Source organism: Aotus nancymaae, unplaced genomic scaffold (assembly GCF_030222135.1).
Source record: "Aotus nancymaae isolate 86718 unplaced genomic scaffold, 86718_ANA_hifiasm-v0.15.2.pri h1tg000008l, whole genome shotgun sequence".
NCBI classification, from domain to species: domain Eukaryota; kingdom Metazoa; phylum Chordata; class Mammalia; order Primates; family Aotidae; genus Aotus; species Aotus nancymaae.
The window spans coordinates 59238982-59251644 of record NW_026988419.1 but is presented as its reverse complement, the minus strand read 5'-3'; the positions used below and the strand labels follow the sequence as shown (position 1 = coordinate 59251644).

Here is a 12663-nt window from a genome sequence, read left to right as displayed (position 1 = left end):
AAAATAAAAAAATTAGCTGGGCATAGTGGTGGGCACCTGTGATCCCAGCTACTCGGGAGGCTGAGGGAGGAGAATTGCTTGAACCCAGGAGGCGGAGGTTGCAGTGAGCCAAGATCATGCCACTGCACTCCAGCCTAGGTGACAGAGTGAGACTGTCTCAAAAAAAAAAAAAAAAGGGTATTTATTTGGGAATGATGGGTAGGCTTCTTTTTAAAGACATATAATAATCAGTTCCCTAATTCTGAGAAATATTCCCAAAAATATTGCAGAAGAATTTATGGTTGAAGAACTTAACATGTTATGGGAAAACAGGACTGGAGGGCTGAGGTCAATAAAGAATCTATGAACACCTATTATATAATCATTTTCACTAATAAAAAACTGTAAGGATAACTCATTAAACAAAAAGAAGACTGATGACATATTTCCATCTTAAACTAGTAATAAAGCACACAATCATTTAATTTCTAATTGCCTTCCTGATTCATTAGAAACTTTCCCAAGTCTCCCTCCCCTGCAATTTCAACAGGATGCTTTATGCTTTGCTCCTGATAGCATGCATACTCAAAGGCATTGTTTTCTGTGTTTAGCCCTCCATTCTAGTACTCAAGACCTTTTTAAGTCTAAAGCAACTCAGAAGGAGTGCATGTGGAATTCTCAGAATTGGGAAAAACATAGCAAAATTGAATTGGCATATAAGAGGATTTGCCATAAGGAACTGTCAATGTTAGGGAGGAATTTCCGCATAGCTGACCCTTGAACAACATGGATTTCAACTGCATGGATACACTTATATGTGGATTTTCTTCCACCTCTGCTAACCCTGAGACAGCAAAACCAACCCCTCCTCTTTTTCCTCCTCCCCAGCCTGTTCAATGTGAAAAAGATGAGGCCGAAGAATTTCATGATGATCCACTCCCAAGTAATGAACAGTAAACTCATTTCTCTTCCTTATGATTTTCCTAATCTTTTCTTTACTCTAGCTTACTTTATTGTAAGAATACAGTATATAATACATGTAACATACAAAATACGTGTTAATCAACAGTTTATGTTATTGGCGAGGCTTCCAGTCAACAGTAAGTTATCAGCAGTTAAGGTTTTGGGGAGTCAAAAGATATAGGCAATTTCTGACTTCACACAGTGGGGGATGGTCAGCACCCCTAACTCCTGCATTGTTTAAGGGTCAACTGCATTGTGTAAAACCTAAAAGTCCAATCCCTGTCATCAATTATGTACCTTTATTCTCAAATCCATCCAAGGAATACTGTGCTTAGTTTATGATTACAAACATACTCTTGAAAAAGTATACATAAGCCAAAGTTTTGTGAGTCAGATCACATTTTTGGAGGCATCAGGAGAGTTTGGTATGGGAAGGTACATTAGTGAATATGTAATGGATTTTTCTAGGACAACCGCTTAGACAAGGTCAATCAAGGGTATCTGTGTGCAGCAATGAAATGAAAAGGAAAAATCTTTGGATTCAGCCTTTACCAGCAAAATCATTGAAACCTGAGCTCCCAGATTTCTTTCCTTGGGGTGGTCTGAAATGTTGTCCCAAGCTACCAGCATGTCTTCAGCTCTTTAGTTCCCTCTACCTACTCTTTAGGGTCCCAAACCTCCGAAAGTGGCTCTTCCACTGCCCTTATGTATCATCCCTGCTGCAAGTATCTGTTTTTCCTCTCCACATGGCCTGACACCATCACCTTTGACTTGTGGCTGCTCCTGGTGCATTCTGCAGCCAGGAAAAAATGTCAACATGGGGCTGAAGGGGTAATGAGATACCCTCCATCCCTGGCCTTCAACTTCATGGTCATGTTCCAACAGAGTCTTTCTTAGTAGGGTTCTTTGAGTTCTTTTCCACTCCCATTTCCTGGCAAAAGTCCAGGAGGGATGGGACAGGCAAACAAATTCAGGTACCCTGTACTATACTACATTTGAAATGAAAATGAAAGTGAAATACAGGTTCATAGCTATTTATACAACCTCCCTGGAGCCAAATGTATTTTGGAATTCAGAATTTTATCGAATTTTAGAAAGGTAAACTGGTACATTTACTATACATTATGTAACAGCCCCGGCAGGATCTGGGGCAGCACACTATAATCAAACAAATATATCTGCCTCTAAACACATGAATATCCACATTAAGTAAGATAAATAACAACTATAAATAGCCTCACAGTTAAGGTCATGTGTTACCACCAAATCGGTTCACATAAGGTTAGGTTTTGCTGTTAAATGACTCAACTACAAAAGAACGTTTATCTTTTAGAGCTCTTTGGATTTTGGAATTATGCATAAAAGATTGTTGATCTGTATTGTGATTTATTAAGGAAGATGATCAAAGACCCATTATGCTTTATCGCCTGGCTTCTTTGTGGAAGCTAAGTCTGCACAGAGGCATAAGTTAGAAAAATTTGTGTTGACCCTTCCCCACTTCTTATTTATCAGCTATTTTGGTCACTTCTTTTCTCCTCCCATGACCTCTGAACACATTATTTGATATATTAGATCCCACAGTATGTCTTCCAAGCTTCTGTGCCTTGGTATGGTTGGTAATGCCTGGTCTGGATTCCTGTTCCCACAATTCACCAGGCCCCCAGCTTGTACCCCAGTATTCTGAGTATCTTTCTCAGATTTAGGACCCGTGTGGTCCTCCGCCAGGAGTGAGGTCAAAAGCCCATGACCCCAGCACTGAGCCACTGTTGGTTTCACTGTTGATTCTGCTCTTGTCTTAATCCCAGGAAACCTTGCCTGGTGACATGGCTCCTACCAGGTATGTCACACCATCAGCTTGGCTTTCATCTTGTTCCTCATACCTTGACCCTTGGCTGGGATAACTTACCTTGGTATCCCAGGCCTGAGATTCTACTTTGTCCCTCAATCACCTTAGAAACTGGACACTTGTTCTCATGCCACAGGTCCTAGAGCAAGCCCAACTTTCACACTGCAAAATCTCTGTTGGTGACTGCTACCTTCTGTCTTCTCTTTGGTCCCAGTGTGGGCATCAGATTTTTACACGTTTTGTAGAGACATTAAATATGTCTCTTCTCATTAAACATGTCAAGTTGTCAATATTTACTCTAGGACAAAGTAGGTTCTCAGATAAATATGACCCATATAAGAAGGACTTATTATAACCAAGAGTCAAATGAAATGCCTTCTTTTCACATCTTGCAAAGACATATTCTATCATTTATTCGAACATTCCTGTGTCATAATGTGCTAACAGCATAACAACTTCTAGTGCCAAGTAAATTCCAATCACTATTCAAGGTCTTGCTTGGATTTCTCCAATCACTGTTCAAGACCTTGCTAGATATGTAGTTTTTAGTGAAGAAATACTCACTGTGAAATGAAGTGGTTGAATTCTTCACACCATTTTTCTGGATGAAGTAAAGTAGGTGGAGGATTTCTGAAAAAACAATAGCAATTTTTTTCTTCAAAAAAGAGAAGAGTTTCATTAAAGGCAAAATAACAGCTTGTTTTTATTGATATCATTCTAAATAGCTCTAATAAAATCTGTTCTCATATGGGAGTCATTTTTTAGTGGTAGATTATAAAGTGCCAACCCCTATTACTGTAGTCATTCATTTTCATTGACTGAAGACCTACTATGTCCCTGGCTTTCTCAGGACCTGTGAGAGCTACAAAGATCAGGAACATTCTTCCAGAAGCAGATGCTGTAATGAGGGGTGATGCAAGCACATAAACTACTATAACAGAGCTGAGGATTATTAGTGCTGTAAGAAAGCTATAAACATAGTGCTGGGGGCTTTAGTGAAATAGACTTTTAATTGTACAGGATTTTCAGATCATTATGGTACCATTTGAATTAATTATGTAATGCATTTAAAGCATACTCATAAATTCATCAGTCACATTTTTAACTGTTTCCTATGTATCAACTTCTGCAATAATCACTACAGAAAGTCAGTCAAAACTATGTCCTAGACTCCCAGAAGTTGCTGGGTAGAGAAGGAGACAGACGTATACCATACCTAATAATTATCTAATAATTGGAGGTCCAAGAGAATGAGAGAATGGCAGAAAGAACCTTAGGTAACCAGACCACGTACCGTTGAGTGGGCAAAAAAAGGAGGGGGATGGGGGAAGAGCTCTGAGTTCGATTGAACACCCCAAAAAGATTGGATTTTAAAACAGAAGTGACTATATTACCTTTAATTAATGAGATTTTTTTTCTAGCAATACATGGAAATAGGGGCTTGTGGGCAACTCAAGTTCAGAAAATGAAGAAAGTAACAGTTCTGTACACCTGAATTGTGACTGTAAATTTTAAAGCCATCATATGTGATCCTTGCTTTTACCTGGATTCTGACTGCTTCCTAAAGCCATGCATTGCTCAGATTCAATAGGCAGGGGAATGGGAAGCAGCAAGAATTACCAGAAATAAATATGCATCAGATAATGTGATCACAAGTTACCCCTCAGTATCATTATCTTCCCATTTCTTACAGTACAAGTTTTACTTTTACATCATACTGTCATAATAAGGTTGCAATTTCTTGAGTTCCTTATGGCTAGATGTGGTTATATGACCGAGTTCTAGTCAATGATATACACATAGAATTATGACTGGAGCTTGAGTGGCTATTATGGACATCAGATGAACTTGAAAATGAAAACTATGAGTTAAGTAGGACAAAGCGAACAGACAGAAAACTCGATTCATGATGACATTGTAAAGCTGCCAGACCAGCTCTAGTCTGCTTCCCTCTGATCTTCTTTAATAAGACAGAGAAATAAACTTCCACCTTTTTAAGCCACTGGTACATGCAGCTGAGTCTAATCCTCAGTCAGATAACCTTTCCAAGTATTTTCCTACCATATGATTAGAACATAATTTGATAAGCGATATACTAGAAGCACAAGCACAATATGTGGGTAGCGTAAGTAAGGCGCTGCTTACTCAATCTGGGGAGTCCCCAAAAGACTTTATAAAGAAGATAAACTTGAGCTGACTCCTAAAAATTAGATGGTGCTGTATCTCTCAGTGAGCAGGTTATCCTAGATCATCTCTACAACCCTTTCCAGGATTTTCACTTTCCTTGATCTTCTCAGGTTTCCTGATCATTCTGTCCTCACTGAGGTCAGTCCCACAGAGAAGAGCTGCTTAAGCAATCTACTGTCTAATAGACTTAATTCACCCCCAAAGCAGTTCACCGTGACTAAGTCATTCGTAGACAGATTGAACAGATTTGACTGAAACAACACTAGTAGGCCAACACTGGCCAGCCCAGCAAGGAAGGGCATCTCTCTTCCACAATAGAGAGTGGCCTGGCAAGGGTCCAATGAGAAATGGATGGTGAATATCCACTTTACTGTTGAGAACAATGTACCTTCCTGTTTTCAGTCTCTTTCTCAGCAGGAAATAAGCAAAAGCGGCACTGTTTAGTTGTTGGTCTGAGAAGAATGGCAGCAAACCACCACTCACCCAGCTCACCACCAACCCTCTGTGGCTTCACATAAACACCACACAAGGAAACATCTTTGAAGCCTAGCATCACAGAAAGTTGGTTAAGAGAAGCTCATTTGGTCTTAGAGATGTTCTGCCTTTCCTGGAGTTCATCCTACTTCGGTTCAGTAAAGCAAGATCTTGTGAAAGATTATTATCTGTATATAATGAAAACCAAAAGAATTCGAAGGCTTTGCAGTACTTTATTTGTACCGGCAATATAAATTCTAATTCTCTCACAACTCAGAAAGACCACCAGTGAAGAGAAACCATGTAGGTTATCCTTTTGTTTCATTTGTGAGTGCTTCTCCCTCTGTTGCAGCTAGAGTATTATTGATCCCAGAATCCTGTTCTTCTCCCTATTCTTTTCCCATTCCATACATTCACTGAGGGCTTACTATATGCTGACACCTTCCTAATATGCCTTAATTTATTGTCCACCTTTTGGCTGGTGCATCTGACTACTTAAAGTCAACATGTTCAAAACCAAACATCTTCCTTTCTTAAAGCTGCATTCCACTTGGTTGTTGAAGTCAGAAACCTGGATTCTGCATTCTCCCTTAACCCCATATGCAATTACAGAAGGCAGAATAATGGCTCCCTCAAAGATGTCCACATTCTAATCCTCAGAACCTATTAATATGCTACTTTACATGGCAAATATGCTACTTTATTGATATAATTAAGGTAAAGGTCCTGGATATGGGCAGGTTGTCTTGGATTATCTAGATGGGCCCAACTTAATTACATGAGTCTTTTAAAGTGGAAGAGGGAGGCAGAAAGAAAAAAGAAGAGGCAGGAGAGATTCAATGCATAAAAGGGACTTCACCTGTCATTGCCGCCTTTGAAGACAGAGGAAGTGGCCACGGGCCAAGGAATGCAGGCAACATCTGGAAGATGGAAATGGGCCTCAGCTGATACCCAGCAAAGAAATGGGAACCTCAATTCTACAGATGCAAGGAAATGAATTCTGCTAATAACCTCGATGAGCCGGAAAATAAATTTTCCCTAAGCCTTAAGAAAGGAGTGCAGCCCTACTGACACCTTGACTTTAGCCCACTGAGATCCATGGCAGACTTCTAAGTTAAAGAACCACAGGATAATAAAATTGTGTTGTTTTCAGCCTCCGAGTTCGTGGTGATTTGTTATGACAGTAATAAAAAACTAATATACCAATCAAATATCAAGTCTTCAGTTCTACTTCCTAAATCCCTCACTCAAAACCTGTCCCTTCTTTCACATCCTAGTGCAGTCAGTCACTCATCATCTCATACCCACACTACTCCAGTGGCCTCCTTGTTTTTCTCCTTTCCTCTACCTCATATCCCTCTAATCTATCTTGTACCTGGTAGCTAGAATTTATGTATAACATACAAATATGACCTTGTTTCCTTGCTCAGAATTCTTCAGCAGATACACACTGCCAGAATGATAAAATCTTAACTCCTTTGCATGATATATACAAACGTCTTGCCTACCACCTACTTGTCTACCTGATTTCATGTCAAACCACTTGTTCACCAGATGCCATAGCACTGTGCTGCACAGTACTTGTAGCTCCAAAACAGATCCTATTCTTTCATGCCTCAGGGCCTTTGCACATGATGTACCTTCAGTTTAGAATGCTCTCCATAATTTGTCCACCGGGCAGGCTCCTATTCATGTTTCATGTGTATCTACAGTGGCTAGCACAGTAGCATTCAGTAAATTTTTTGAATGAATGCACACAAACATATACATGTTGTAGGTAGGCCAAGAAATCGTGATAGGATAAAATATGACTTGGTCTTCAAAGTAGCATAAAAATTAGACAAATATGGAACAGCTTTTTCAGATATGAGCAAATTGCAACTAAATTATTCACAGCAAGCAGGTTTGAAGAGTGTTGATTTGGATTTGACAAAATAAGCCTCATTCCTCTACTACATTCTTCCTTCCTCTACATCCCAAATGTCTCCAGGTCCCTGAATAAATATATAACCAAAATGAGCAAATATATCATGATTAAACCTCATCATAGACATGAGCTGATGTCAGGATCATTATACACACATACATAGTGGGCTAGAGATAGAAGGAGATGAATACCAATAACCATCATATGTTGAGTGCTTACTACCATAAAGCTTCATGCCAAGTGCTTCACATGTAGGTCAACAAAACATTGCAACAATCCTATTAAATAGAAATTATTCCAGTTTCACAAGGGAAGAAAATGCAACTTAAAAGAAGAAATATTCTCAAAAACATTCAGCAAAAGTTGGAAGATCCAGGTTTTAAATTCAGGTATTTCTATCTCCAATGCCCATACACCTCACTGTTTCTGTATTTTATCTCATGAAGAGTCCATTACTTTGGAAGAGGAATTAAGAGAACATACGTGCAAAAAATGACAGAAAACCAATTAGCAAGCAATGCCTCAAGAAAGTGCAAAATGAAGTCCTCAAACATTAAAGCACACTCATCAAGGAGATGCTAAGTAAAAAATTTCTCAGTGAGGCAGTTAATTAAGAAAGGCTTCCTGAAAGTTGCAAATTTTAAGGCAGAACCTCTGTTCACAGAGGGGACATAAATCAGCTGACTGGGGAGGAGGGTGTTAGAGGAGAAGGGGAATAACAGAGGAAGATAGAAAGAGTGAAGTATAATAATTAAGAAACAATTGTTAACATCCAGTTAAATACTTAGGAATGTGTTCAAAAGGCATTCTATTTACTTACTCATAAAAGCAAGAAAGCAAGACATTTGAATGTAATTAACTGTTCTGATAGTATTAACTACAGGAACAGAGTTGCCATTCTGATTACAATTGGTAGATCCCATTAACGAAGTTGCACAGTTAGTCCTGTGTCTGTGTCTCTTTCAGTATCATGCCCCAGTCCTGTTCCTAAAGTTGCTTTTCTCCCTAAGTCATATCTTACCTGTTCAAAATTAATTATTTTAAAAATGTTTACATTTAATTATAATACATAATTCATCTCAGTGTAAAAAAAATTCCCTGGCCAGGTGTGGTGGCTCGTGCCTGTAATCCCAGCACTTTGGGAAGCCAAGGCAGGTAGATCACTTAAGTTCAGGAGTTTGAGACCAGCCTGCCCAACATGGTAAAACCCCACCCCTACTAAAAATAAAAATAAAAAAATTAGCCGGGTGTGGTGGTGTGTGCCTGTAATCCCAGCTATTTGGGAGGCTGAGGCAGAAGAATCGCTGGAACCCAGGAGGTGGAGGTTGCAATGAGCTGAGATCACACCACTGTACTCCAGCCTGGTAACAGAGCAAGACTCTGTCTAAAAAAATTCCCCAATACTGAATGTAGAGTCTAAAAAGCAAAATTTCTCTTCATTATAACCCCTAATACCAGTCTCCTCCCCATTATCAGTATGGGTTGTACTCTTTAAAACTTTTATTACATGCATTTGTAATATCTGCTATAAATATTATATATAGTCATATATATACTGTTTTTCTGAATATATATTCATATATACATTATATATATTCATATATTATATATACATATATACATTATATATATTCATATATAACATATACATATATATTATATATGTATATATTATATATTGTATATATAATATATATTTCATATATATTATATGTATTATATATTTATAATACATATTCATATATATATTCATAATACATATTCATATATAATATATAATATATATTCATATATATACTGTTTTTCTGTATATACATGATTATATATATTCATATATATATATTGTTTTTCTGTATATATATATACACACACACTGTTTTTCTGTATATATATGTATTTATATTGTGTCTGTAAGTATATGATACAATATAAATTGGACAATATATTAACTTTTTTTTTGAGATGGAGTCTCGCTCAGTCACCTGGGCTGGAGTGCAATAGAGTGATCTCAGCTCACTGCAACCTCCACCTCTTGGGTTCAAGCGATTCTGCCATCTTAGCCTCCCAAGTAGCTAGGATTACAGGCACTCGCCATCATGCCCGGCTAATTTTTGTATTGTTGTAGAGACAGTGTTTCACTATGTTGATGTTGGCCAGGTTGGTCTTGAACTCCTGATCTCAGGTGATCCACCTGCCTTGGCCTCCCAAAGTGCTGGGATTACAGGCATGAGTCACTGTGCCTGGCCTTAATTTTTATAATTAATTTTTTTTATTTTGAGACAGAGTCTGGCTGTGTTGCCCAGGCTGGAGTGCAGTGGCATGATCTTGGCTTACTGCAACCTCCACCTCCCGGGTTCAAGCAATTCTCCTGCCTCAGCCTTCCAAGTAGCTGGGACTACAGGCACCTGCTACCATGCCCGGCTAATTTTTTTTGTATTTTTAGTAGACATGGGGTTTCACCATCTTGGCCAGGCTGCTCTTAAACTCCTAACCCCATGATCTGCCCACCTCAGTCTCCTAAAGTGCTGGGATTACAGGCATGAGCCACCATGCCCAGCCAATTAATTTTTATAACATAGTTAAGAGCAATAGAAATGGGATTATACACTACACATAAATGTCCTGGTACTTATTTTTTCCATTCAGTAATACAGCTTAAAGTTCATCCATATTACCTTCATATCTAAATGGCATTCCACAAAGTGGGTAACTATAGTTTATTTAGCCATTCATGTACTGGTGAACATGTAGGTTTCTCTTTTTCTATCAGAAAGAAGGCTGAAATGACTTACATATGTCACATGTCATGTGGGATTTCTAACTTTTAAAAGATTTCTTACGTGGCAAAATCTCGTCAGTGAACACTTAGTATCCCTCCAAGAAACTTAAATGCAAAGAGAGAATATATTGCCTCATTTTCTGGGGGTGGCTCAGTGAAAAATTTCAGAGCAGTAGGGGGGCAATAGAGCTAAAGCCAAGAAGTAAGAAACCAGCAAACGGTCCCACAGGATCATGAATAGTGCTCTGTGGGCCAGAACACACTGTAAATAGTGACCTTGAGTTGTTCGGTTCCAGCAGCTCCAAACTTTGAACCCTATTGCTGGGTTCCACTTGCAAGAATCTGCTACCTCGTTCCAGTGGTGGGTATCCCTGGGTAATGACCTCAACATACATGGCACAGACCAAGAGCGATTCAAAATATACATATGTGGCCGGTGTGGTGGCTCATGCCCGTAATCCTAGCACTTTGAGAGGCTGAGGCAGGCAGATCACTTGAGCTCAGGAGTTCAAGACCAGCCTGGGCAACACAATGAAACCTTGTCTCTACTAAAAATATGAAACTTAGCCAGGCATAGTGGCAGGCACCTATAGTCTCAGCCACTTGGGAGGCTGAGGCAGGAGGATGGCCTGAACCTAGGAGGTCAGTGAGCTGAGATGGTGCCACCGTACTCCAGCCTGGGCGACAAAGTGAAACTATGTTTCAAATATATATTTATACATTATATATATATATATTTACATATGCTAATAATTCTGCTAGAGAAAATTGAAAAAATTAAGTAGTTGGAGATATTTCTTTAAAATTAGAAAACAGATGATATGAAAATGAAACAGAAATCAGTATCACAGTTCTATATACTATACCCTCATTAAATGTGAAAGATTTGTCCAGGTTGGAAAAGATATCCATGCTAAGTGCTAAATCCACCATGAAGGCATCTCCCAATCAGGGTCAATCCCTTAAAGTAGGGAAAAGGAGAAGAAGAGGTGTGTAAGGAGAACACTAGATGGAGAAATGTCTTAAAGAAAGCAAAGACAAAATGTACCTAAATCACTTCTCAGCCTTATATCACCACTAAGAAAAGGAGCTATTCTGATTAATAACTATGATACTTTACAATAATTGAAGAAATTACCAAAGGTAGTAAGGAGAAAAGCAAAGACTTGTAGTTAAATTTCAAGCTTGTTCATTCTTTTAATTCTGATTCTTAATGACCTGTTTGATACTATACCTTAAGTAATGCCATTTACAATGTTAGGCTACAATCATTAAAATGTAAAGTTACTACACTGAATCACACAGTTCCTAAAAAACCATTCCTAACCACTACAGTCAGTGACAGGTGTTCACATCCTCTGGCTTTTCAGCCCAGCACCAATCTGCTTCAAAGATCATCTCAGAATCTGAAGATTACAATGTTTCCCATGCTAAGTATTATTACCCCAGGCCTGTGGTAATGACTTGCAGGGGTTGGCAGGGGGTGTCACCAAGCTCTATTAATCCTTGACCACTACCCCAAAATTTAAACGGTCACAAAAGGTATGAATTACATTTTTTTCTCATTATCTCTAACGTACATTGGAGTATCTTTCCCTCTACTGTGCTCTCCTTATGCAAACACACAGGACGCATAAGCAATTCGGCCATGTATGAAGAGTGCAGGAGAAAGTCAAGGTCAATAGAAGGTGCCATGTCAGTAGAGATGATGGAGGGGACAAGTGGGTGTGTGGCCCGCTGTCTGAGCCAATGTGGTCATTTACTGACATCCGTTCTTTAATTTCCTCCTTCAATAAGAACTCAGCAATGTCATCAATTCCAACTGTTAATGTCCAATGTGTCAGAGAAGTAGACCTTGCCCCAGGGCTGGCTAATGACCCTTTTCCTAGGTGGTCCTTCACACACAGAGTGGAAACCACAAGCCTGTTCTTTTTCACACACATTTGTAAACACGATTTTTTTTTTTTTTAAATCATGATTTTAAAGAGATCTGTTTGAAATAGATCATGTTGTTCTCTGAATGCTTTTCCATTATCAAATTCTGGGCTGTTTACGTGGGTTCTTTGGGAGTGTGTTCTTTGAAGGCGATCATTACAGTGTGTCTAAATAGAGATGTAGAATCATTCCTCAATTAGATTAGCATTTTAAGGAAAAAAAAAAGCTTTACATATGTGGTGGGATAAAAACCATAGTGGTATGGTGGAGGGCCAGAAAACAGTTAAAGCCAAAGCTTAAACATGCTATACTCATCAATCACTTTCTCTGGTGGCAAGTTATTTGAAAATAGTTGTTTTATATGAAAATTGCTGGGGAAAGGGGAGGGGCAATGAAAAGCAGGACTTCTCCCTACCTAGGTTCTGAACTAATTGAGGAACATGATGAACACAGTCAGCAGATAAGCTCCAAAATAACACCTTTATTATGGATAGAACTGATCTTGGAGAATGTAGTTTTCATCTGCAGGGAGTGGGCTTTCTCAAACTGAAAGATAGAGTTAGAGATACACTT

The 12663-nt window shown here is 38.8% G+C and overlaps 1 protein-coding gene across 4 annotated transcripts in view; it reads right to left on the bottom strand.

The window, feature by feature from the left end:
• The window catches only part of MYO3B (myosin IIIB), a 493214-nt gene that overhangs the window by 305541 nt on the left and 175010 nt on the right, over positions 1-12663 (bottom strand). For all 4 annotated transcript variants that reach the window (XM_021668991.2, XM_064373364.1, XM_064373366.1 and 1 more), the window contains one exon: positions 3353-3418. In XM_021668991.2, the coding sequence (XP_021524666.2) occupies positions 3353-3418 (66 nt within the window). The remainder of the gene's footprint in view (positions 1-3352; positions 3419-12663) is intronic.